We start from the raw sequence: 24726 nt of genomic DNA on the forward strand, positions 1-24726 counted from the left end.
AAGAAAAAGGAAAAGAAAGAAGAAAACTAAAGACGAGATGAATGAGGGATGAAGGAGGGACCTCTGCACATGTTTTGATTTGGTGGTAGTTTCTAGAGATAAGAATGAGTCTCTCTCTAAAACTAGGGTCGGCTATCTAATATGATGTTTATAAAATTGTTGCAGAGGAAATGTCACCATAAGTTCATCAATATGTCCGTCTAACAAGGTCAATTTTCTCTAAACTTATATACACGTGGCACTTCCAACTGATGTTTTTGTTTCCATGTGTTTGTCTTAATAGCTTCCACTTTTCCTGAAGTTGAACAGCGAACAAAAAAAAAAAAAAAAAACCTTTTACATGTACATTTAATTGTTGATGATTATATATCCCTCTATTTTGTGGGAGCAACATAGAATTTTGGAAGAATATGATAGCTGCTAAAGAACTGCAAAACCAAATATGAAGGTATGTCATGAATTATATTGTCATCTTCTCATTTTAGAGTTGTATCCTATTCAGAAAATCTTCATATTTTGGCATGGTGTAACAATGTTACTGACATCCAAAACAACTCCAATAAGAAAAATTGGTCCATCTTTTCTAGTAGCCAGCCAACTCATGCAATGAAGGTAGAAACCAGTTTGGGAAAGACCAATCAAGGGGGATCAAATGGTTACATGCTAGAGAATCTAACCTAGGAATGAGATTTCTCTCAATTGAAAGGGGCACCAAATCACAGTAAAGGCAAAAGCTGGTCCGTGTTCAACTTAAGAATCCCTTCTCTCGGAAGGGGAAAAAATGTTGGGGCTAATGTTCTAATGCAGTCCTTTGGTTGGTTGCCCATTAGCGCTTTTATGGATTAATGCTTTGGAAGATGCCTTGGTAAGAAACAGGATTTACGTTGGCTACTTCACAAATTGCTTATACCAAAACGCCTCCAGGAACAAAGATGGCTTGGGCAGCCAAAAAACAGCATAACTCCAAAGCATCTGATCCAGGGCTAGGTCTATTTCCATCTGGTAGGAAGCCTCAAAACTAACTTTTCCCGGCTCCATGGCAATGGCACATGGTTATCCCAGTAATCCCAGTTATCATGCACTGGGATACACAGATGACAGCGCGGTGAAAGCAGTCAAGACTTGGGAGCCTGCGATGACTGTTCACAAATCGCTGCCACTGTGAGAAGTGAAAATACACTTTTCATCTGTGAAACTAATTTTATTGTGAGACTATTGACGCCGAAAATCTTGAGCCAGTTCGGCCTATGCTGAAAGGTGAGCTACAGCATAATTTGTTTTGGCAACTGCATTCTTCAAAGTGCAGGGAAGCTGAGCAATGAGTATAAACTATGTGATGCACAGATGCAATTGTGTGCATGAATATCATTGCCAGAGGCAAAGAGTTGAATTTTGGGTAAGATACACTCAAAAAGTACATTGTAATTCCGACAAAGCAAACCAAAGAAACAATAACAATTCCAATCAGAGACTTCTATAAGATAATCTCACTGAAAATTCAATCAGCAAGAATATTCTCTTGCAAACATCTCGAGCTTCAGACTCATGCATATTACTGGTCATGATATTATCCACATGATTCCACGTCTCCTGTTAACAACAAAAGATACTTAATAATTTTTTTGTCAAGCACAAAAGCTACATGATCAATTACTACAGCAAGAACAATTTATGAGTACAAGCAAAACAAGGCAGAACATGGTGCAGTTACTCAAATCTGCCCTTCACAAAATAATAAATTGCATTACGCAGGTTGGTTTTCATTTAGGCTTCTCAAAGCATCCAGCCAGTTATCGTTATCGCCACGTAATCAGCAATAAAATACTTGAATAAACCCAGAACAGTTGCAAAATTAAATCCAGAAATCTCCTAAGGCAAGTAATATTACATTTGCTGCACCCACTCCATACCATACAGTGTGGCTGCATCATAATTAGAAATGAGAATAGCGCTTGTCTCTTATTGTACAGTCGCATGACAGGAAAGCACATTTTCAACGTATATAACTCGACAAGCACCAAAATTAATGTAGAAATGTCAAGAGTATATAGATTAAATTAGGAAGACCACAAATGCCTGTGCATACTGAAAAGTAGGGTTGGGGGATCTGTCAAACCTTGTACACAAATAAATGCATATATTCCACTATTCCCTACAAAATGATGAAGAGTGCAATTTGAGCCAGTTAACTAAAAACATCAATGGAATCATATACTTGCCAAATATTGGCAGAAGAAAACCTTTTCGGATGCCACCAGCAAGGCATATGGACCTCAAAGACACTAAAATCCCATAACTGTTCATTATTCAACATGTCAATGATATACAGCACCTTTTTATTTATTGATGGCAAGGTATCCCAGAGACCATGTAAACGCAACATGTCTTCAAACCAATCAAACCCTGGACTCATGTAACACATCCTTATCACACGAATCAGGTAAACCATCGGCTATTCACCAATAAGATATGACCCCTATAACTTGTTAGCACCCAAGGGTTCGAACCTTTGACCTAGAGGGGGCACAACCAAGACACACCAAAGAGCCGGACATACATCAGATGTATGTAGCCTATGAGTAGTAGGAGCCAAAGATGGCCATCTCTCCCAAAGGCCCATACTTGTTGAGCCAACCCCTAGGGGGGTTTTTTATTTTCAACCCTTACATGCCAAAAGAGGGTAGTAAAATTAATTGATAGTCTAATAATTTCAGTGATTACTCGAGAAATGAGGTATTCCATTCTCGTAACCTCCAAGGAGTCCAAAGATGTAACCACAATATTCCTCCACCATAAGTGAGTTTCATTAATAAAATTACGGGGTACCGTCCTCTTTGCTAAAAAAAAAACAAAAGATATTCAATTGCACAACTTAATCTAGTTCTCAAAATCACAATAATTAGCAGAAGTGCAAATATAAAATCAAAACTGACTATCTGAGGAGAATATACTGCAAACACACAGTTACTTACCAAGAATAAAAAACAGACTTGCTATCTTCTGGAAGAAAATACAGCACCAGTCATCCTGTGACAGTAAGACAGAAGAATTAGTTTGATAAACTAAGTACAAACCAAGACATTAAACTAAAGCAGCAGCCAGTTAAAAGGCTTTTAGCCATACCTGCCCTGCTGTTTTCCAACAAAATTCAGGTTAGCTCTCCCATTAGCTGGACCCGTTCTCTGGGAACCATTCAAACTTGATCTATTACTAATATTTGCTCCATTCCCAACTGTCACAAATGCAGACTGTACAGCCCTATTTTCAGGGCCATTCATTTCCTGAGGATCTTTAGGTTTGCTCAAAATTTGCATATTCAACAGACCTCTAGAAAGACCAAAACCAACACCATTTGATTGTTGATTCTGCGTCAAAGAGAGCTGTGATGGTTCATCAATTGAATTTGGAGAGATGATTGCATACTCCTTGAAAGCTGTCTTGTCAGTTTTAAAATTTTTGGACTCAATGGATGGAACCTTTCTCAGTCGGTGAGGTTGTGCCACTGGAGTGACAGCCATTGAAGGCAAAATTGAGGAGTAAGGAGACGACGCTGCAGCTGCTGCAGCAACCTTGGCAACAGCTGCTTCAGCTGCTATCATTTCTTGTGCTCCTTCTCGAAGCTGAATGTAGTCGCCTTCAATCACAAATAGCTGATATTGCATTTCAAGGTTCTCAGATCACATTACACACCTATATATCAACCAAATGAAGATGATATATACATGTATTTGTGCATTTGAAATTCCAATAAACTTACCTCAGGGTGACCAAACACAAAGTCATCAAGCTTTCCATATTTTTTCTTGTAATCATGCCAGTGTAAAGGTGCAAGCATCTTGCCCAGCCTATTTGGTAGCTGTAAACAAGACAAACACCAAATGTCATCAACTCAACCAATTTAAATAAATGAAAAAACAGCACACTTGCTATAATGGCCGAAGATTTTATAGGTAACTGCACTAACCGTCGAACTGATTCGAACTTGACCACCAGCAGGAATTGTACGAACTATGCAAGCCAACAGTGATCTTTCATCAAGAAGAGCAAGCTCTGAAGCCTTTCCTGCTGTCAGTATATTTGACTGCCCAGTTGAGACAAATGATTCGGGTAAAGCTGCACTGGCATTGTTTACTGCGGTTTCACTGAGATTAACAGAATGGATTGAATTATCAGATGCTGATGGGTTGGCAACAGAACTTGGTCCTTCTGCTGTTGATTGGCCTTCTAGTCCATGATTAGAAGAAGTCGGTACATTCTGCTCCTGCGCAGTTCAAGTGCAAGAGAAGCTTAATCACTGCCCTACTTACCTGCTGTTCTAAAGAGTAACCAGGCTGACTGCATAATTATGTAAGTGCTGGGACTAAATTACGACAAACCTTGTTTTCACCGTTTTGGTCTAGAGTATCCAATCTTACGGCATCATGGGATTGGGAAGAAATTTGATGCAGGCTCTGCTCAGGTTTGGGAGCTGCAACATAACCTCCATCACTTGACTCAAGAGCCTGAAAAATAAAACCTTGGGTGAGTCCATTCAATACTGAATACAAAACCAAATGATTATCAGAAAGGAAACAACTTCATTCACAAGACCTGTGCTTCCCCAGAAGATGACAAGACTCCAGAATCAGGCTTTGGCCCATGGCTGATACGAATATCCAGATAGTCTTGACGAAGAGCTTGTCCAGTAACAGGCATTTCATAGGAGTAGTTTGCATCTGATCTCACCATACTTTGGTCAGTTTGGGATGATGGAAGTTCATTATGTGTAGCTATCTGCGAACCCTCTGATACAGCCTGAAAAAAAAATGAACAAAGTTCATATAACATTGACAGGACCTGTTGGTTCATATAACATTGACACCCAACAATAACAGATGTAATGTTTTGATTTGTCAGGACCTGTTGGTTCTGCCATTGTTGCAGGGAACCCATTGCTGGTATTGAGTGGAACTGTCCAACATGAGATGGCAAAGAATGGGGAACACCCTGTTGATGCATGACATATGACGGATGCAAAGCAGTCACTTGTCCAGGTTGAAGGTACCCAAGCAGACTTGAAGGTGCAAGTGGAACACTGGAAATGTGATCCGTCTAAAAATGAACACGAGAATATCAAATGCTATGTACACATCTTTAAAATTGCTTGTTTCACTTCTTATCTAATAATAAAATATCATTCCAAAATGGAGATCCCACAATAGTTTTCCAATGACCAATACTAATAAAATAATGCACGTGCTCATGGATGAGTTCACCAGAGAGGCGTACAGTCCTCCAAAATCAACACAGGTTAGGTGCTATTGGTGGAAAATGGCAAGAATACTTTCTCCATATGGAAGTGCTGCGGGCACATGGAGATGTGGGAAGAGAAAACCACAAAATACTTCTTTATTTGTTGTAACACTATCATTTTAGACGAAGGTTCCATCATCAACAAGAGCATACCATTATTATGCTGACGGGGAAAAAAAAAGTGCCTCTTCAAAATTTCAGCAAACAAACCCATTTTACTCTTCATTCTCTTATTTTACCACCTGTCAAACTCATAAAAGCTAATCTATTTTGAAGAACATAGTATTTCTACCAAAAAGTCGGGCAAAATAAAGAGATGGAACCAATTGCAAAGCAGTAACTTATGTCTAAAAGCATGTAAGCATGGACAAATATAGGGATGCAAAGATTATTTATTTATTTTTTTAATTGGTAATCAAGAAGTTTTATTCATAATAATAGGCAAAGCCCAAGTATACAGGGAATATACATGAGAAGTACCTAGCTATAGTGTACAGCGGAAAGTAAAAAAAAAAAGGATTTGCTATAGTTTATAACAAAACAATTACAGATGTATTTATATTTGAACCTGATCAGGGAAAAAAGAGAACGTCCAAAACCCCCAAAGTGTTAAGATGGGTAAAACCAGTAAACGCATCAAACAATTATGTTCCCTTCTTGATTTTCTTCCACTAATATTTGGGAAGAAAATCTCAAAGCTATACACAATTAATACAAGGCAGTGCCACTTTGGAAGTCAACTGTTGATGTCAACTGACGAGTGGAACACATTGATGATATTAATTGTTTCCAACCATTTCCAAGTAGAGAGCCTCATATAATTGTCAAAATAATTCATCCCAGATCCAGCATAGATGAGAACAAAATATCCCAAAACTGGGGAAGGAGCTTCTTGTGTAAAAGCTTTATTGAACAATAACATGTTTTAAAACCTCAATCCACTTAACGATAGCGAAGTGCAAATCTTGGACCACTTAACCAGGTGAGGATTAGACTCATCGCCAATTTCTCCCCACATGGACCTTGAAGTTTCTGTAAATGTTGGGTTGCTCCCTCAGGCATAGAGAATAAAGGCAAGTAATATGAAGGAAGGCTGGAGAGAGTACTCTTTTAGGCCTCGTTTTTGCAGATGAGATGAAATGAGTTGAGATTAAAAGTAAAAGTTGAATAAAATATTGTTAGAATATATTTTTTTAATATTATTTTTGTTTTGGGATTTGAAAAAGTTAAATTGTTTATTTTATTTTGTGAAAATTTAGAAAAGTTGTAATGATTAGATGAGATTAGATTAAATGAGTTGAGAGGAGTTGTGAAAACAAACGAGGCCTTAATCTGTGCAACACTCACTTTGGACAAGTAAAGCAGCTTCCATCCTGCAAGACGTCATTCCACTTTTCAATAACATCATCCCAAATGGATTTTGCCTTAAAAGATACCCCTAATGGAAGGCCCAAACTTCATAAGAAGTGATTATTAGTGAATTATATTTATTTGAATTAATTCCTATGTTTTATCTATGTATTTCAGGTATAGACAGATTTGCACCGCTGTATAGGATTTATATGATTTGTAATTTGAATATTTAGATTGAGTAGATAATTATGAGAAACAAATCTTATCCAAGATTTGAATCCCTTTAGGATAGGAAGTCAGATTTCGAATTTCTGATTTGTATAATCTATTTTTGGCTATTTAATGAATGAGAAGGAAGAAGATGAGGTATTCAGCCAAAGAAAATTGTTATGGTATCAGAGAAAGGTCAAGAATTCTAGGTTTTTCTGATTCTAAGATTTCGGCTAGGGTTTTTTTTTTTTTTTTTTTTTTTCCTGGTTTCCAGAATCTCGGCTAGGGTTTTTCGGTTTCGAGAATTGCGGCTATTTTTTTCTCTAGTCTCAAGGGTTGCGGCTAGGGTTTCTTGTCTATCATGTCTTCTGAAATTAGAGATTCTCTTCTGGTTCAATTCAATGGAAAGAATTATGCTGCGTGGCCTTTTCAGTTTCAACTATTGGTGAAAGGAAATGAACTTTGGGATCATATTGATGGGAGTAGTGTGCCGCCGAAGGACAAAGATAAGCAGGCTTCTTGGGAAAGCAAGGATGCCCGAGTCATGTCTTGGATTCTTGGATCTGTTGATCCCCATATTATCTTAAATTTACGCTCATTCAAGAATGCTCATGATATGTGGAATCATCTCAAGCGGCTGTATACTAGCTAGGAGATTTCAATTCGAACTAGAGATGTCGAATTTCTCTCAAGGAGCTCTCTCTGTGGAGGAGTTTTATTCTGGTTTTTGTAACTTGTGGGCTGAGTATACAGATATTGTATACACTTCAATTCCAGCAACAAGTTTGGCCGATATTCAAGTTGTTCATGAAGCAAGTATGCGGGCACAGTTTCTTATGAAACTAAGGCCTGAATTTGAATTTATTCGTGCTAATCTGATGAACCGAGATCCTGTGCCTCCACTTGATATGTGTTTGGGAGAGAGATTTCGAGAGGAGCAAAGATTGATGACCCAAACAGCCATGGAACAAGCTACTCCAGCTCCTGTGGCATATGCAGCTCAAGGAAAAACCAAAGGGAGGGATTTGAGCATTACTCAATGCTATAGTTGCAAAGTTTATGGGCATCTCGCTGCAAATTGTTCTACGAAAACTTGCAACTATTGCATGAAGCAAGGACATATTATCAAGGATTGCCCAATACGTCCTCCATGTCGCCAAGAAACTGCCTATTCAGCTGCTGCTGAGGCTACTAGTTTATGGCCAGCTCTACCTTGGCCACTTCCACTCATGTTCCAGCTTCCACTTTTCAAAATCCCACCTCTATTACACCATAAATGGTCCAACAAATGATCATCTCAGCTCTTTCAGCTTTTGGCATTTCAGGTAAAACCAAATCTGCCTCTAAACCTTGGTATTTTGATTCCGGTGCCACCAACCATATGACAAGTACGTCTCACTCTCTTGTTAATGTCTCACAATATGTTGGTCCACTTAAAATTCACATGGCAGATGGTAGTTCCCTACCTATCACTGCCGTAGGTGACATTTCTCCTTCCTTAAATAATGTTTTGGTGTCTCCTTCATTAAATACCAATCTGATTTCTATTGGACAATTAGTTAACAGCAATTGTAGAGTGTCATTTACTTCTTTTGGTTGTCTTGTACAAGATGAGATGACCGGGAAGATGATCGCGAGGAGTCCTAAAGAGGGTCGGCTGTTTCCTTTATGTTTAGATTCAAAATCTGTAGAGTCAAAGTCTTTATCTTCGTTTTCTTGTAATGTTGGTACTTTGAGTGTGAAGGATTGGCATAGGGGTTGTGCCATCCAAATTCTCACATACTTCATAAGTTGTCATCTTCCGGTTTAATTGGCAATAAAGATTTCTATTCTCTTGATCAATTAATTTTGATTGTGATACATGCAAGTTAGCTAAAAGTAAAGTTTTGCCTTTTCTTTCAAAAGGATCTCATGCCATTTGTGCCTTTGATGTTATTCATAGTGATGTGTGGGGTACTGCCCCGATAGAATCTCATGATCATTATAAATATTTTGTGACGTTTATTGATGATTATACTCATTTTACGTGGATTTACTTTCTTCGCACTAAAAATGAAGTATTTCCGGTATTCAAGCATTTCATGGCTTATCTCACAAATCAACTCTCTGCCTCTCTTAAGGTTCTTCGCTCCAATTCAAGAGGAGAATATATATCTAATGAGTTTCAAATGTTCCTCCAAGATCAAGGAATTATTTCTCAATGTTTTTGTCCATATACTCCACAACAAAATGAAGTAGCTGAAAGAAAGAATCGTCATCTTCTTGATATAGTCTGGGCTCTCCTGATTGATTCGGGTGTGCCCTCTCATTTTTGGTGTGAAACTTTGTCTACTGCTGTGTATTTAATTAATAGATTACCTACTCCAGTATTAAACAATGTTTCTCCTTATTCTTTACTATTTGGGCACTCCCCAAACTATTCTCAATTGCACTCATTTGGTTGTGTTTGTTTTGTGCATCTTTCATCTCACGAAAGACACAAACTTTCTGCTCAATCAGTCAAATGTGCCTTTTTAGGGTATAATTCTTTTCAGAAAGGGTTTTGCTTGTTATGATCCTCAGGCTAAACGCATTCGAGTTTCTCGCAACGTGGTGTTCTTTGACAAACAACAATTTTTTCGTGCTCATCTAGACCCTATTCCTCCTAGTTTCTATGTTTTGCCAAATTTTTCAGATAAGGATACAACTTCTACAACAGCTTCCACTCGGTTTAAACCTGGTTGTGTTTACACCAAGCGTAAACCATCTCATCCAACAGTTCTGACCGCTCTTTTTGCCCCTCTGGTAGTTTTTCATCTCATTCTTCTATGTTTGCTACACTTTCTTCTATTGCTATTCCCTCCTCTTATAAGCAAACTATGGAACATGAGTGTTGGAGGAATGGCATGCAAGTAGAAATGGATGCACTAGTGGTCAATGACACTTGGGACATTGTCTCTTGTCCTTCTTCTGTGACACCTATTGATAGTAAGTGGGTGTATTCTATGAAGCTTAGATCAGATGGGTCCCTTGAGAGATATAAAACTCGTTTGGTAGCTTTGGGAAATAGACAAGAATATGGGATTGATTATGACTAGATGTTTGCTCCTGTTGCTAAGATGATAACTTTTCATCTCCTTCTTGCCATTGCTGCTTCTCAGTCTTGGCAATTGCATCAGATGCATGTGAAGAATGTTTTTCTTCATGGTGATTTAAAAGAGAACATTTACATGAAACTTCCTTATGGTATGCCCCTTTTCTCAGCTAATGATATTTGTAAGTTGAAAAGGTTATTGTATGGTCTAAAACAAGCTCCCAGAGCTCGGTTTGAGAAGTTCTGCAATACCTTACTTGAGTATCAATTCACTCGGAGAGCGTATGATGCTTCTTTGTTCCTTCATAAGAGTGATTCTTGTTTTGTTTTTCTGTTGGTCTATGTGGACGATTTAATTATTACTGGATCTGATATTGAATATATTCAAAGGGTTTAGTGCATCTTCATAAGGTCTTTCATATGAAAGATTTGGGACTGTTAACTTATTTCTTGGGGCTAGAAGTTCATAATCACCCACATGGGTTATTTATTAATCAACATAAATACTCTCATGACCTTGTTCAGTTGGCTGGGTTGGGGGAGACTACTTCAGTTGATACTCCTATTGAAGTCAACGTAAAGTATCAGAAGGATGAGGGTGATTTAATTTCTGATCCTACATTATATAGGAAGCTTGTTGGGAGTCTAATCTACCTCACTATCACATGTCCGGATATCTCATATGCTGTCCATATTGTCAGTAAATTTATGGACACTCCTTAGCACTTGCATTTTGTGGTTGTTCATCGTATTATCATATATTTGATTGGGACTCCTAACCGTAAGTTATTTTTTTCTTGCTGGCACTTCTCTACAACTTATGGCTTATAGTGATACTGATTGGGCTAGTTGCCCAAATTCTAGGCATTCTACAACTGGGTGGTGCATCTTTCTTGGAGATTCACTCATCTCCTAGAAATGCAAAAAGTAAGAGCATGTTTCTAAATCCTTTACAGAAGCTGAATATAGAGCTATGTCAACAGCATGCTCTGAGGTGATGTGGTTGCGGGGCATTCTTCAAGAGATGGGTTTTTTGCAAGACAAGCCAACTCCTCTTCATGGTGACAACACATTATTCAAATTGCTGCTAATCCAGTATTTCACGAGTGTACCAAAAATATTGAAGTGGATTGTCACTACATTCGTCAAGCCTATAAGGCTATGTCTATTATTCTTCCTCATATCTCTACGGATCTTCAAGTAGCTGATATATTCACAAAAGCGATGACTAGACAGTGGCATCAATTCCTAGTTAGCAAATCGATGCTAGTAGATACACCAGCATCAATTTGAGAGGGGGTATTAGTGGATTATATTTATTTGAATTATTTCCAATGTTTTATCTATGTATTTCGGGTATAGACAGATTTGTACAGCTGTATAGGATTTATATGACTTGTAATTTGAATATTTAGATTGAGTAGATAAGTATGAGAAACATATCTTATCCAAGATTTGAATCCCTTTAGGATAGGAAGTCAGATTTATAATTTCTATTTTTACATCTTTATTTTACCTGGGCTTGGCCTATTTCTATGATTATAATATCTTTGATTACCTATAAAAAAAAAAAAAAAAAAAGAGAGAGAGAGAGAGATTTCGAATTTCTAATTTGTATAATCTATTTTTGGCTATTTAATGAATGAGAAGGAAGAAGGGGAGGTATTCGACAAAAGAAAATCGTTAGTGATGACACCCATAGCCAAGAATATGTGCCAACCCGCCAATGTTATCCACTACTCCAACCAGTGTTCAAATTGATTTCCAATCTTGAAACAACCTCAAAACATAAAAATAAATTTCTCAAACGATGGATATGCTCCTGGCTGGACTTGCAAAAGACAAATGTATCATCAACAAACAAGAGCAATACTAGGTACAGTCCCCATTTGGAGACGGCAATGCAAGCCTAGACTATTTTTAACTTTAAAATTTTTTAAAATTACAAAATTATCCCTCTTAAAATGATGTTTTCTCTCATTTAATAATGTGCCTACACATGCAGTCCCCACTTGAGGACTGCAAATAGAATTTCTCATCAAACAAAGCGCACACTTCATTATTTCTAGTCCCCATAGAAACCTGATTAAAGACATCTATTTTCAGAAGCTAACAACATTCTACTCAATGTCTCCACAACAAAAAGCAACCTAGATCAAGGATCCCATGTCACAATTGGAATTGCAGTTTCTAAGAATTTTTTTTTGATAAATAAATAAATTGTATTGATCAAAGAAAGGTAAAGCCAGTACACAACTCTGATGCCCTAACTAGGTAGGCACATTAGAGGCAAGAAAATCATGAAGGGTCATGCCATTAAAATCCACAGCAATAGCCCAACTACATAGAGTTCTAAAAAATAAAACTTTAAGCTCATCCGACGATCTTTCCTGGCCTTCAAAAGTCCGCTCATTCCGCTCTTGCCATAAGCACCACATAATGCAAAGAGGGATCATCTTCCAAATTGCTTTAATTGGTTGTCTGCCTCTTATGTTTGACCAACTAGCCATAGCTGCCACCACGGTCTTTGGCATAACCCAGGCCATATCCAATCGAGCGAATATCTCATTCCAGAGAATCCTTGTTGTATCACAATGCAGGAGGAGATGCTCTACCGACTCTCCCCCTCCTCTACACATGCAACACCAGTCTGCAATAATAATCCTCATTTTCTTCAAGTTATCAGTGGTGAGTATTTTACCCAAAGAAGCAGTTCATACAAAGAAAGAAACTTTAGGAGGTGCCTTGTGTCTCCAGATCTTTCTCCTGGGGAACTGAGTATTAGACTCTTGAGAAAGGGCCTTATAGAAAGAACGAACGGAAAAAGTACCTTTGCCTGCTAGAGTCCACCACATAACATCCTCTTGCCACCTGTTTTGTCTAATAGAATATATGAGGCCACAGAAATCTTCAAGGGTGCTTATTTCCCAATCTTGTGCCGCCCTACTAAAATTAATGTTCCAAAGGATCTGTTCCCCCGATATCTCCATAACTTCCACCACTGAAGCATCCTTAGCACTTGCAATTTGGAAAAGAGAAGGATACAAATCTTGTAAAGCCCTATTGCCAAACCAAACGTCTCTCCAGAATTTGATCCTCCAGCCCACACCCAACTGAAACTTAACATAACGGCTAAACAAACCCCCATCCTCTTCTTATGTATTTCCACAAACCAACTCCATATGCCCCCCTGACTTCTCTAGAATACCAATCCTCCCATAAGCTACCATATTTATTCTCAATCACCAATTTCCATAAACTGTCTGGGTCCTTGGCAAATCTCCACAGCCACTTGCCTAATAACGCTCGATTAAATACCCTTAGATTTCTAACCCCCAAACCTCCACCAGAGAGAGGATGACAGACCTACTCCCACTTTACCAGGTGAAACTTGAACTCCTCCCCCATACCCCCCTACAAGAAATCACGCTGGAGCTTCTCAATACGGTTCGCCACACTAGCTAGTATTGGGAAAAGAGAGAAAAAATAAGTAGGTAGGTTTGAAAGTGTACTCTTTATCAAGGTAATCCTTCCACCTTTCGACAAGTACATTCTCTTCAACCCCGCCAATCTCCACTCTATTTTCTCGATCACTGTATCCCACACCGAAGGCGCCCTCGATGCACTCCCCAACGGAAGTCCCAGGTAGGTCATAGGAAAGGAGGTTATCTTGCACCCCAATGTTTGAGCCAACTGGCGTATGTTAGAGACTTCCCCCATTGGCACCAATTTGATTTCTCCCAGTTCACCTTCAAACCAAAAACTGCCTCAAAGCAAAAGAGTAAGGCCTTTAGAACTTGCATCTGGTTTTGCTTTGCTTCACACATAATAAGTGTCATCTGCAAGCAGTAAATGATAAATATTAATAGTACCCCTATCCGAGGTTCCAATCGGGACTCCGTTTAGAAAGCAATTTGCAACCATAGCCGAGAGCATCCTACTCAGGGCCTCCATAACTATGACAAACAACAAGGGTGACAACGGATCCCCTTGTCTCAAACCGCAAGAGCTATGAAAAAAAACCCACTAAACATCCATTTACCAACAAGAGAACTTTGCCGTAGCTATGCACCACTGGATCCACTCCCTCCATCGCTCCCCAAAACCACACCTCCTAAGCAAATGAAGCAGGAAATTCCAGTTGACATGGTCATATGCCTTCTCCATATCAAGTTTGCACATAATTCCTTTGTTCCCAACTTTCAGACTACTATCAAGGCATTCATTGGCTATTAGCACCGCATCCAGGATCTGCCTACCTTTTACAAAGGCGTTTTGAGGTTTCGTAACAATCTTACCCATCATCTTGCTCAGTCTATTCGCAAGCACTTTAGAGATTATCTTATACACCCCATGCACTAAACTAATAGGCCGAAACTCCTTGATCTCCGAAGCCCCCACCTTCTTAGGTATCAATGCAAGGAAAGTATGTCAAGACTTTTTTCTAATTTTCCAGCCAAGAAAAACTCCTTAACCACCTTCATGAGGTCCTCCTTTAGCACTTCCCAACAATCTTGGAAGAACCCCATAGAGAAACCATCTGGTCCTGGAGTCTTGTCTTGGCCATTTTCCTCACTACTTCATAAACCTCTATCTCCTCAAACTCCCTTTCCAAGCATATCACATCGCTCGACCCGATGGTATCAAAGACCATCCCATTCAATGGAGGCCGCTATCCCACTTGCTCCGTTAGTAGGTTCTCGTAGAAGTTAACAACATGATTCTGAATTATCTGCTCATCTCTACACTCCACACCATCGATTTTCAACATCACAATGTTGTTATTTCTCCTATGCGAGTTTGCAATTCTGTGAAAGAAACTTGTGCTTCGGCCTCCTTCCCGTAACCACAAAGCCCTGGACTTTTGGCGCCAAGACATCTCTTCTAGTAATATCATCCTCTCCACATATGCGACCAGCACAGATTTCCAATCTTGTTCTTCCTGGGTAAGTGGCTGAACCTCTTGAAGCCTCTCTATCGCTTGAATTTCCGGCAGCTTTATTTTTTTGTTTTCCCCTATATTGCCAAAAGACTCCAAGTTTCATACTTTAAGGTCTCTTTTAAGTGCTTTCAATTTACCCGAAAAAATGAAACTGGGAGTACCTTGGAACTGATAGGAAGACCACCACTGTTTGACCCTATCTACAAACCCTTCCGATTTTAACCACATGTTCTCGAATTTAAAAGGGTGACGACCATTACGAACTCCTCCACAATCAAGCAAAATAGGCCAATGATCTGATCCAATACGGGGCATAAGCTTTTGCCAAATATCCGGGAAATGACTTTCCCATTCTAGTGAAATTAAGAACCGATCCAGTCGAGACCATGACTGGTTGTTAGACCAAGTAGCGGTACCCCTAGCTAGTGGCAAATCTATTAAGTTCAGGTCAAAGATACACTCCGAGATCTCCTCCATAGCTGGCCGCAATCTTCGACTTCTAGAAACTTTGCTTGGGAATCTTACAACATTAAAGTCTCCCCCTATACACCACGGGAGTTCCCACCAGTTACGGACCCCCGCTAGCTTTTCCCATAGCAATCTTCGATCTATATCTAAGTTGGGACCATAAAACACCTACAAAAGCCCACAAAAAGTTATCGGAGACACACTTAAACGAGCAAGCTATCGTATTGCCCAATAAAATCCTCCACCTTCTCCACCACCCGCCGATCCCACATCACCACAACCCCTCCCACCGCCCCATTAGAGGCCAAGAACACCCAACCACATGTATTCCACTCCATAAACTCCGTATAATTCTCCTATTAATCATTTTCAATTTTGTCTCTTGCAAGCATACAATATCAGCCTTCCACTCCCGAAGCACATTCCTAATCTGTAGACGTTTATTGATCTCATTTAGTCCACGGACATTCCACGACATTATCTTGGACTTCATTGAAGAATGGCCAGCCCCTTCCCTTTCCCCCTGCCCCTGCTAGAACTACCCTTCGTATTCATCAACCAAGTCCATTTTTTGAGTTCCCTATGCATCTTCGATTCACCTTTAGTTTTTTGTTTATCTCCCGCTTCAATTGCTGTGAACAAAGCCATAAATTGATCCTCATATCCAACACACTCAATCCCCACAAATTTTTGGATCTCTTTCACTTTATGAAAGACCCAATCTGAAACATTCGGTTGAGCCAGGAAACAAAAATTCAACAGGACAGGGTCCTCCATTCTACTACTCTGAATTCCGTGATTTTCGCCGTCCAAAGAAATATCATCCAACCCCAACTCTAAATTATGAGCGGGTACCATTTATCAACACTAGAAATTGCACCAAAGAAACATATTAAGCTATCCACCCACAGCATCTCTCCCAAAAGCCACATCTCCTTAATAAATACAACAAAAAGTCCCAATTCACATGGTCATATGCCTATTCCAAGTCCAGTTTGCAGAGCAGCCCCGGAATCCTTGATTTGATTATGCTGCTATCAAGATATTCATTGGCTATCAGAACTAAATCTGCTATCTATAGCCACTTGTTAAAAGCATTCTGAGAACAGGAAATAATCTTTGCCAACATCAGTTTTAATCAATTAGCTTGGACTTTGTTGGAGATAATTTTATACACTTCCAACTAGGCTGATAGGATCATCACCTTAGCTACCTTTGAATAAGGGAAATAAAGGTAGCAGTGAGACACTTCTCAAACTTTCCACAAGCATTAGGAATACATTCATCAAATCTCTCTTGAAAATGCCCCAACAAGACTGAAAGAAAGTGAGTGAGGAACCATAAGGGTCCGAGGCCTTGTCACCACCTCGAATACCTCATTCTGCTCAAAGCATGCTCCAACCACCTCTCATCCTCCTCACCAATAGAATCAAAACTAAGACCATCAAAACAGGACCAGGGCCACCAAGAGAGCTGTTTTGAGTAGAGTCAGGCCCATTAATAAGTAGTGTGTCAATTACATAGTTGCATAGTTACCACGAGTTGAGCTGACCATTCAATGAAATGTATTCTTGTCTCCCTCCTTGAGCCAATGAGCACTCGATTTTTGTCTCTAACTTTTTCCTCCAAAAGGATAACCCTTTCCAGTTCACTAGAGACTTCATCCCTTCTTATCAAATTAGCTTCACAAAAATGACATTCTTCTGCAACCATATCCAACTCTTTGAGTTCATCCATAAAGTGTCACTTCCTCTCCCCAACATGGCCAAACATCTCGTAAATCAGCACGCCCAACTTCAATGCTTTTAATTTGCAACCCAAGACAACTGGGTGATCCCAAAAGCTATAGGACCTCCACCATTGTCCCACCCTATCCACAACTTTTAGTTCTGAATAGCCCTTCTTGACCCCTAAAGAACTGATGAAAGCTTCTCCAGTCCCAAAAAATTTGAAAAGCACCAGACTAGAATATAGAAAGAAAAATCTGGAAGTTTTTCTCAAATTTCAAAATTTGATCTCATGCGTGAAAAAATGAAATTTTTCTAAAAATATAGAAATTTGGCTGCCAAAAAACTCATCATGTTTTAGATTTCTGTTAAAGGTGTACAAAAGGTCAAATCTTATTTGATTTTTGTCTATACTATGTTGCTTTGATGGTTAGAGAAATTTAAAAGAATTCATTGCTTTTGCACTTATTAATAAAGGTTTATTACTTATAGAGAAATATTACTTTTATATTGATAATTCAGTTAAAAGTAATAATAAAAAATATTGATAATTCAGAATTTTAATAAATGGAGATATTATATTGTAATAGTTTTAGTCCACCCCCTCCCTCCCCCCAAAAAAAAACAACATAATTCTAGTTTCATGCGAGAGTAATACAATAAAAGCATACAAGTAGACATAGATTATAAACTAGAAAAATGTCACGAGATGGATAATTATAGAAAGCAAAATCAAACGGGATACAAAAGATTATTGCTTTGTTATTATTCTGTGTGGGATTTATTGGATTATGCCTGTCATTAGGGTTATTGGGATGTTGGGGAATTATTTCCATATAAAAGACTTTATTTTTTGAAATCCCTGCTTGACTGGATGAAGACTCAGCAATCTTAATCATTTCTCTTCCATGAAATTCTTATACCTTTTTTTCAGAACTTTGTTTTCTTTTTCTTTTCTATATCTATTGTACCACTACACCATTTTTTATATTTTAAGAAACTTCTACCAAGTATAAGGGAAGGTCATCCACTCCGCATATCAAATATCAATGGTTCTGCCCATGGGACTTCCTACCATAGCTTATGCAGAATATGATATATTTAAAAAGCTCCACTGTTTATATCAATTAACGGCTATAAAAGAAGTACAATTTACCTGGGTTGAAGGATTGCCAGACGAAGCAAAAGATGAAGCACTGCCTGAATTCCCACTAGAAAGGACACCAGAATTTCCACCCGATGTACCACCTCCATCTGCATCTCGTTGGTTTCCATTGCCCTGACCAAACTGAGACACATCCTTTGAATTTTTTTGGGACAAACCAGACTCATCACTGTAAGTTCCACTCCTTTCTCGTGCATCAGTCAGCTCAAGTTGGAGCTGTTGTATTGTATGCAGATGAATTCTTTCCATCTCTGCAAACTAACACCAAAAACCCAAAGACCAACAATAATCAAAATATGATCTATCCTCTATGCTTAACACAGAAATTAGAAACTTAAAATCATCAAAACACAGATTTATATTGGAAGATATAAAACCACATTGTATTGCTTCTAGTGCAGCTTGTATTATTCAACGCCACAAACCTTAAGTATTGCCCAAAATATACTGATAGTTAACGAAAAGTCAAATGCGCAATCACAGATTCAATTTAAGTCAATAAGAAAAAGCATATAATACATACTTATGCCCACATGTATATTTACATACAAGACCTGTCCTTGACAACCCAAAGACGTTACACTTTGAACTGTTCCAAATACACCCAAAATTCAGCAAGTCCAACAGGTGCAAAATAGAATCCAAAGCAAGCTAACCTGTCTTTGACAACCGAGCCACAGCTGGTTATATTGTTCAGTACGTTCACGCAGTTCAGCTTGTAACGAGTGATTCGTAGTTGATTGCAAGACATCCATCTCCTGAACACGAGCAATCCAGGCTTGGGTTTCTCTCAATTGTTCATCTTTATAAATAAGGGTTTCTTGAGCAACCCTATGCTGAAGAATGATAGGATCATTATCAGGCAATGAACTTCCTAATTGCATAAGATCTTGGATTTTCAATTATCACTTCAATGGAATAACCCAAGTAAACCATAAACAAACCTGGTCTTGCAACTCAATAAGCTGCCTCTCTTTTTCTTGAAAATGCTCCTGAAGGTCATGAATCTGTTTAATATGTTGGGCTCTTTCGGCCTCAGAGTGATCACGCTCTCTTCTGCAAAAAGAAGCAAGGCATCAGAATTTGTTCAAAAGGTCCAGATCTCTCACTTTCAAAATTGTATGAAGTAGTACAGAGTTGCAAAATATCAACACAGCCATTTAAATCATACTAAAGGTTTGAAGAAAAGGGGCTAGAGCATAAATATGGGTGCTACACACAAATTCACACCTGAATGATGCTAGTTCTTTATCTTGTTCTCTGAAGCGGTCCTCTTTAGCCCACGCCTGCCCAGTCAATTAAAGGGAAGTAATCAAGAATTTATATAACACCTTACCCAAAGGAAGAAAGAACATATAAAAAACAATCAAGCACTCAACAAACCACTTCATTATCCAATTTAATTGCATGAACCTCCCTATCTTTCTCTTCCATCATCCTTTCCAACTCGTGTATGGCCTTTTCCCTTTCACGCAGTTGCTCCTGCCCAAATAACAAATTTAGAACTGCGTGAGGATGGCCAATAGTAGCCTATTCATAAACCTGCTACTAGAGATCAATGCCTGACTCAACATGTAACTTCGATAAAATACGTTGCTTTGAAGCTCGGAATACTTCCCCCATATAGCTCTGCCCGCAAATCTGGTCATTCCTATCTTCTTATAATATTGATAAATGATTACATGAATTGCTTAGCATTATTTTCTACAACTACTTATAACAAGAAAAGTTCCCTTTATCAAGCTGTGCTCCAAAAACACTTCTATTATAAACCTATTATGACATAAATTGAACTACAACATAAACCTGAAGCTTGGCAGCAGAAATAGCATGCTCTTTGATCTGAGCATCAAAGTTGCTTTGCATTCCCATCATCTCAGATCTTGCAACTATTTGAGCTCTAAGTTCAATCTCCGCCCGTTGCAATTCCTCTCTTTGTCTAGCAACATTATGAAGTCTTTGCAGCAAAAGTTCATCATCTAAGCTACCGTTCACTGTGATTGAACAGAAGTCAACATCAAGTGGCTCTCGTCCCTGCTGCACCTTGATAGAACACCAAAACATCTTCATTTTAAATAACTCCTTATCATTAAAGGTATTTCCACAAATCAGAATCCTTACCTCATATATAGTTCTCTCATCTGTCTGTGCCAATTTCGATCGTTCCAAATCCTAGGCATCAGAAAAAATGCCTCATTAATGAACAAAATTTCAAATACAAAACCTGCTAAAAGAATAAATAAATAAAAACCAAATCTCAAACCTTGATGTCAAAATTCAGTCCCTACAGTTCAATTTGACTACTAGATGGTGTAGGAACTGGGACAAGATAGATAGATTTCACATCTCTGACTATTTTTTTTTTTTTTTATGTCGGGGAATCTCTCCAAGGCAAGGCCCTTCAGACCCACCCCTACAGAGTAAGCCCCAGTCCCGTGCACCGCACCCTCGGAAGTTTTCCTATACAAAATTGGTTAAATCGTTGGTTTTTCACCAAGTTGTGTAGCCCCAAATGATTGTTTGCACCCATGAAGTGTTGAACCTTGGACCTTGAAGGGAGTGATACCCCAAGACCAAGGCCTTCACCACTTGGCCCAACCTCTTGGGGTTAAACTGAAGGATATGTTTTACCCAGGTAAATTGAAGGATATGTTTTCTTTATCTGTTTGCCCATTTTCCAAGATTATATAGATATAGGCAAAAACATTGTTGTTTTATTTCCCAAGAATTTTTTTTAAAAGGACTCGAGTCAACTAAATGAAAATCCAAAAATTTAAGCTCGGTGACCAAGGTGCCTCCTAAATGACAAAGAAAACACAAAGTTCCCCATTTCTTTTATTTTCCTATGTTACCTCGAGACCATTTTCCTAAGACTCTACTCGTCCTTTTCCCATGTTTCCCTGTAGTTTTAACAATTATAGTCCAGAATACTTTTTCAATTAATGCACCATCTAACAACGATGTTCCATTAGATAAAAGAAAACATGTATTTTAATTAGATGAAACCAAACTACTAGATCCCTAAAGCTTTCAAGCTTTCACCTAACAAAAGACTTATATAATGAGTAAAAAGAAAATCACGAGGTAAAATGAAAATTATATATATGATTGCTTTCTGCGAGTTCAAGTTTGATCAACCCTTTTTGGATGATGAGGAACCCAAAGACCTTACAAATCCAACATGTATTTTACCCAATTAAATCTCTGACCCATCTAATGCAACCAAATCACTCAAATCAGGTAAATCATTGTCTTTTTACTGATGGGGCGTGGCCCAAGAAATTATTTGCACCCAAGAGTTTGAACCTTAGACCTAGGGAGCATACCTCAAACACTAAAGGCTCTTACCACTTGAGCCCAACTAACATTATAATAAAAATCAAGCACAGAAACGTTACGCTGCTCATGATGAAGCAGCAAAACTAATAGTAAAAGCTGAAACCCAGAAATTTCTCTCTCTTTCTTCTCTTTGCCACATTCCCTCCTCCACCAAACCAATATTTTCATTACAGCGGAATTGTGATAGAGATATTTTAACTAGTATGCACAATGATTTTCGCTATTAACCCACACAAATCATCGAACTTCCCATGTTTGGCAGCTAAGAAAACCACTGGGAATAAATTTAGCATGTAGAGAAACACGGGTAGCTAACAAAAAAAAAAAAGGGAACCCATAAACCCTTAATGGAGCTGCTGAGAAAATTAATTTGTTTCAAGTATCGCAAGCAAAGGTGTCTAATCCATAATCATAACGACTAAACGACTAAATTCGAATTTAAGTTTTTTTTTTCCTTTTCCCAAAATTTCTCAGAAACCAAACAAGCCCCAATGCCACATTCTTCTCTAACTAGACCAGTACCTCATCCCCAGCGTTTCGATGTTCCGAAACGGCGCGCCACTCTTTGCGGGATGAAGGAGACGACGATGGTGGCTGCATCGAGAGAGAACCACCACGCGTGGTAGCGGAGGCGGCGACCAAGGCCGGGACCTCCATTGAAATCGAAAGTTCCGACACCGCCCCAACTCTGTCTTTCTGTCTCTCTCTCGCGCGCGCGCACTCAGAGAGAAATTCCTAGGTTTTGACAGGAACCAAAGAAAACCCTAGAATTTGAGAAATTAACGATGGAGGTGCTTTTTTTTTTGTTTTTTTTTTTTACAAGTAACGATGGAGGTGCTCAAGCAATAGTAAAATGGAACTGAAATCGAAACTACAAGGAGGGTGGTGCAGATTTTGGGTGGCAGAGATTGGGAAGGTTTTGGGATTGGGGGATTTTAAAGGGGTGGGAGTGTAATTAGCGAAGAGTGTGAAGAGAGAGAGAGAGAGAGAGAGAGGTGATTGGGTGCGAAAAACTTCGACCGGAAGGAGCCTCCCGCCATATATAGGCAAACTTCGTCTCTAAGCTCACGCATTTTGCACCCACTAATCACTATTGTATATAGTTACGAGAAGTCTAACATTTTTGTCAGTTAGTTGTGCAAAAATCTGTCCCATCGAGGAATTATAAAATGTGATATAAATAAATTAAATAAAAAAAATTATTAATTTAATAATATTTTATTATTATATAAAAATAAATAATTAATTTAATATAAATATTAAATTTAAATAAAATAGATAAATATAAAAATATGATATTAATTAAATTTTAAAGATGAATTTAATCAATTCAATAAAAATGCTTTTGGTTGTGCAAAAATCCGTCCCATCGACTTGGAGTTCGACTCTGCACTGTTGGAGTTGGAGCTCCAACAAAAACACGGCTAGAGTCAAATTTCTTCCGGAAAATTTGATCGAAATGGGAGCGGATAATTTTTATGACCGACACAAAGAAGATTTTAATAGTAAATTGAGTTAAAATGAAATGAAATTAGAGTTAAAAATTAAATAAAATATTATTTTTATTTTAAAATTTAAAAAAATTAAAATTTTTATTATATATATTATTTAAAAATTTAAAAAAATTATAATAATTAGAGAATGTGAGATAAAATAAGTTGAAAGTGTCCCATTATCCAAACCACCCTAACTCTGCTTAGGCATTCAAACTCCAACACCATTAATCATATATAACACCATTTTTTTTTTTAGAAAAATCAAATAGTTTTATTTCTCAATCAAACGAATTAAATCATCTCATTGAATACAATGAGATGAATATAAGTAGGAATTTCTTCCAAATCATATAAGTCTTCATGCAACATCAGTGCATTACAAGCTAAGCTATGGGCAACCTTATTGGCATCTCTCTTGACATGATTAGTAGACCACAAAGCAAATGAATTGAGAATATTTTTAGCATCTTCAATCAACACATCCCTTTGACTCCAAGCCTGCATCTCTCTTTGACCCCTTTGGCTTCTTAATCTTGGGAATAAGTGTGATAAAAGTGTCATTAACACCTTTTAAAGAACCACCATGATTGAGCACTTGAAGAACAAACCTACATACTTCTTTACCAATAGTCTCCAAGTTAGATTGGTAGAAATAAGTTGGAAAGCCATTAGGCCCAGGGGAACTTAATAAATTCATTTGAAAAATAGCTTCTTTGACTTCCGTTTCAGAGAATTGCATCAAAAGCCTAGAGTTCATTGCATCTGTAACCTTAGAGTTCATGCTTGAGATATAACTATCAATAGCAGTTGGGTTAGAGGAAGTAAACAAATTGGAGAAGAAATCAAAGCATAGATCACCAATCATATTCTGATCATTAATCACATGCCCATGATGATCATGCAACTGCCAGGTGGAATTAGTTTTTCTTCTTTGTGATGCATACATGTGGTAGAAAGTGGTGTTTCTATCCCCATGTTGCAACCAGTGTTGTTTAGCATATTGCTTCCACTTGAGATCCTCTTCAGCTAAGTGCAGTTCTACATCTTCTTGGTGTTGCTGAACACTGCTGATATGGTCTCCATCACCAACATTCTAAAGTTCTGTCATTCTCCTCAGTATCCTCTTGATGTGTATTGGGGTCTGCTTGTTGGTAGCTAAATTCCACTTCTGAAGAGCCCTTTGACAGTTAAAAATATTGTTTCTGATCACTACATCTGCTGAACCGCCAATAGCCACCTGTCTCCATGCTTCTTGGATAATGGTTGAGCATTCCTCCCTTAAAGCCCAAGAGGCTTCATATCTAAAAATGTACTTTTTCCTACAAGCCCTCATCTCATTACTAAGCTGGGTCAAATGGAGTGGATAATGATCTGATTTGATTATAGGTAAAACATGACAGATGTTGTTGGGGAAAAGTTGTTGTCACCCTGGATTGGCCATAGCTCGATCAAGGCTCTCTTTTGTGAACTTTGTTCCTGGTCTATTATTAGACCAAGTAAACTTCTGACCCTTTGTAGGTAAGTCAATCAAAGAATAGAGTTCAATGATCTCTCTAAACTTTTCCATCTGCTTTTAAGTTCTTGATTCTGCTCCCACTTTTTCACTTTGGCAAGTGATTTCATTGAAATCTCTCACATAGACCCATGGGATAGAGATGCCA

General features: G+C 38.3%; 1 protein-coding gene across 3 annotated transcripts; it reads right to left on the reverse strand.

Moving 5' to 3' along the window:
* Nucleotides 1–1301: 1301 nt before the first annotated feature.
* On the reverse strand, nt 1302–22618 carry LOC109007542. 3 transcript variants are annotated; one of them, XM_018987243.2, is made up of 16 exons: nt 22092–22618; nt 20352–20402; nt 20037–20264; nt 19614–19712; nt 19461–19516; nt 19175–19286; nt 18887–19066; nt 18222–18488; nt 4900–5091; nt 4591–4794; nt 4377–4502; nt 3965–4261; nt 3758–3856; nt 3124–3650; nt 2973–3027; nt 1302–1590 (listed from the first exon to the last, which is right to left on the reverse strand). In XM_018987243.2, exons 1-15 carry the CDS (start codon nt 22224–22226, stop codon nt 2994–2996), a joined length of 2607 nt encoding a protein of 868 aa, XP_018842788.1. In that variant the 5' UTR covers nt 22227–22618; the 3' UTR covers nt 1302–1590; nt 2973–2993. The 3 variants fall into 3 exon arrangements, with proteins under 3 accessions (XP_018842788.1, XP_018842787.1, XP_018842786.1); XM_018987242.2 differs by having other exon boundaries at nt 20037–20267; XM_018987241.2 differs by having other exon boundaries at nt 20037–20273.
* Nucleotides 22619–24726: the final 2108 nt, after the last annotated feature.

Source organism: Juglans regia, chromosome 16, assembly GCF_001411555.2.
Source record: "Juglans regia cultivar Chandler chromosome 16, Walnut 2.0, whole genome shotgun sequence".
In the NCBI taxonomy this organism is placed as follows: domain Eukaryota; kingdom Viridiplantae; phylum Streptophyta; class Magnoliopsida; order Fagales; family Juglandaceae; genus Juglans; species Juglans regia.

Excerpts from the sequence above, each read along its gene's own strand:
- LOC109007542 (XM_018987241.2), bottom strand. The coding sequence starts at position 22,226 with ATGGAGGTCCCGGCCTTGGTCGCCGCCTCCGCTACCACGCGTGGTGGT. Across the intron at positions 20,274-20,351 it reads ATGAGAGAACTATATATGAG|GTGCAGCAGGGACGAGAGCC; the intron begins GTAAGGATTCTG and ends TGTTCTATCAAG. Across the intron at positions 4,795-4,899 it reads AACAATGGCAGAACCAACAG|GCTGTATCAGAGGGTTCGCA; the intron begins GTCCTGACAAAT and ends TTTTTTTTTCAG.